General features: G+C 37.1%; 1 protein-coding gene across 1 annotated transcript; it reads right to left on the minus strand.

Moving 5' to 3' along the window:
- Nucleotides 1-1239: 1239 nt before the first annotated feature.
- LOC108566792 (ADP-ribosylation factor 4-like) lies at nt 1240-2590 on the minus strand. The gene is made up of 3 exons (XM_017926856.1): nt 2524-2590; nt 1513-1775; nt 1240-1452 (listed from the first exon to the last, which is right to left on the minus strand). Exons 1-3 carry the CDS (start codon nt 2588-2590, stop codon nt 1240-1242), a joined length of 543 nt encoding a protein of 180 aa, XP_017782345.1.
- Nucleotides 2591-3013: the final 423 nt, after the last annotated feature.

Raw genomic sequence — 3013 nt, forward strand, 5'->3', positions numbered from 1 at the left:
GCGATCTTCGCCATCCTCTGACGCTCCTCGAACAGCTTCACAAGCTCCGACCGTTTCTTCCGATCCTCCACCTGGTTCAGCCGGAACTTGTACAACCATCGGGCCAGATAGTGGATGGGATCACGTGGTTTCCGTGCGGCGATCTCGGCCAACGCCACCCTGAGTGGTCTACCCAATTCCTGTTTCAAGTACTGAGCGTCGCCGCTCGACATTGAAGTGCTCTTCGGCTTTGGTGGTGTCCGACGGTCCGAACTGTAGGACGTCGACGAGGAGGACCCATTCTCATCGTGCAGACGGCCGTAAATCTTACAAGCAGCCGACAGGATGGCATCCGTCGAAGACGAAGAGCTCAACTGGAACGAATTCATACTGTCAAGTGTGGCGACAGTGATCAGCTGTTATTTGCGACATTGACACATCTAAAATCAATCAAATATTATTACTAAAGAACTTTTTTTTATTGAATATCAACAGAAAACAATTATTTTACATTAATTTAATTAAAAAGTAGAAAACCTAAACTGCTTGCTACAAATAACATGAGATTTCAAATCTATTCAGAATGCGCAAACGAGATGATTTTTTTTTAACTCTGTTTTGCATCTGAAATGTGATACGGATGGGCGGAAATATTACCGCAGAGTGTGGAACAAAAAGCAGCATCCTGGGGGCCCTCTCGAATTACACATAATCGACGTGCACATTTTTCTCTCTCTCTCTCTATTCCATTTTTGCTTTTATTTTCATCGCCACCCGAGATCCATTACGAAATCGTCCACTTGAAACTCAGTCTGCTTACGTAAGTTCAACAATTTGCGCGAATTTCAGTATATTTTCCCTGGACAAATACTACCACACCTGCTGATAACCGTCTCTTGTTATTTGCTCAAAGACTCTTTATTCGATCGATAAATATTATTCCTCGCATTCCAATTTCACTAATGCTATATCAATACTTGTGCACGCTGGAAATCTCTCAAATCCAAGGTATGCAGTGACAAAATAAAGTTGTAATATGTACGTACGGAATTGCGCAAGGCTCTTTCAAAACATTGTCAAGGTTGCAAAACGGGCCGAACCTTTCTCTCTATCAGTCTGCAATGGTGCAACTTGACCGGTAAATAAGAGTTGACGAGGAGCCGAAAGCAACAAAAAAAATATTTAGAGGAAGAATAAACCTATTAGTAATGTATACAATCTAAAGATATTTAAATTATCTTATATAATAAACCTATTAAACTATTTTTTTGACATTTGATCGGATAGCCAATCCAATCCTTGAAAAAGACCATCACCTGTCGTGGCGCAGGTGGCCTGGATGTACCACGCCCTACCCTTAAGTTCATCCATTTTGAGTCTATCGGTTATTTCGGAAACGGTCATCGCGTCAGGTAAATCCTGCTTATTGGCGAACACCAAAATAACAGCGTCCTTCAAATCCGCAGATTCCACCTACAAAAAAAACCACCTTAAAATAATCCGGGATAACAACTAGGATTATGAAAAACTAACCATATTCTGTAGTTCATTGTGAGCCTCTTCAATGCGATCACGGTCATTCGAGTCGATGACAAAGATGAGCCCTTGGGTGTCCTGGTAATAGTGGCGCCAGAGTAACCGAATCTTATCCTGACCTCCGACATCCCAGACCGTGAAGCAGACGTTCTTGTATTCCACCGTTTCCACGTTGAAGCCGATCGTCGGCATCGTCGTCACGATCTCGCCCAACTTCAACTTGTACAGAATCGTAGTTTTACCAGCACAATCCAGACCAACTACAAAAAAAAAAAACAATAATTGACCATCACTAAAACGCTTTCTAATCCAGATTCTAAAAACCGGAAACGTAATAATCTAAGCAAGCTTCTTTTTTATTATTATTAAACAACTGACACATTTGATGATGCTCCAAATTACGGCATTGTAATTCAATTAAAAATTATTTTTTAGGTCAAACGTAATAAGGATTAGTAGATTTTAATTACATAAAATCGCATTAACGTAATTTGAAACTCATTGGTAATCCACACCGAGAATTCCTTTAACCTGAAGCCCTAATAAATTATTTCGTAATACGCGCAAATATTGGCTAATCGATGCAAATATTTATAGTATATTATCCACACTTGACAGATAAGCAAATTTAAATTGATAACCTTCAATTACGATTCAATTTATAAAAGGTAACTTTTAGTATATTAAAACAAAAGAAAATATTACGCAATTAAAGGAAAATGCAAGGAATCGATTTCCATTTTCGCAATTGGCAACAAGTCGCTAAACGATTCATTATTTAATAGATACACAATTTTTTTTTCATGTTTGTCTTGGGAATATTTTCAGTCGGTGTGAATTGCTTGCATCAACATATTTTGGATACGTAATCGATTTTTGTTTTGTTTTCATTTTCATTCGTCGAATGTTTTTTTTTTTTAATTTTGTATTTCGGTGGTCAATGTTGTTTGAAGAAGTATAAGAATACATTTCATAAGTAAGTAGTAAGTACGTGCGGTTTTCACTTACTCATTAGGATTCGCATCTGCTTCTTGCCGAAGAGCTTGAAGAACACCGTGGACAGAGTTACACCCATTGTTCCACCTTTTCATTTGAGACACGTTCAAAACTCATCAACATCACCGGTGACAAACCGAAATGACAATTCAAGAAACAAAAAACAAATGAGATACATTTCCTTCGTCGGTGAAGTCAGCAACAAAAGACTTCATCGATATATCGTAACTTATTATATAATATTTATAATAGTCAATCAATAATCAATATTTTATTAATAAAATTATTAATCACAGATTTACACCAATTTTACCAAGAATTCAACTGCAATTTTTGACATATTAAGACGCCATCTATGATCTGCAAATTAACAAGTTATTATAACTATTAGGTTAGGCAAGGTTACTTAACAAACATTTAATTTTGTAACTTTTCTAGCATAAATAATCGAAAATTATTAATTGTGTATTATTTGAATCAATTCGAACCAATTTTACCAAGA

Source organism: Nicrophorus vespilloides, unplaced genomic scaffold (assembly GCF_001412225.1).
Source record: "Nicrophorus vespilloides isolate i.1.1-1 unplaced genomic scaffold, Nicve_v1.0, whole genome shotgun sequence".
NCBI lineage: Eukaryota > Metazoa > Arthropoda > Insecta > Coleoptera > Silphidae > Nicrophorus > Nicrophorus vespilloides.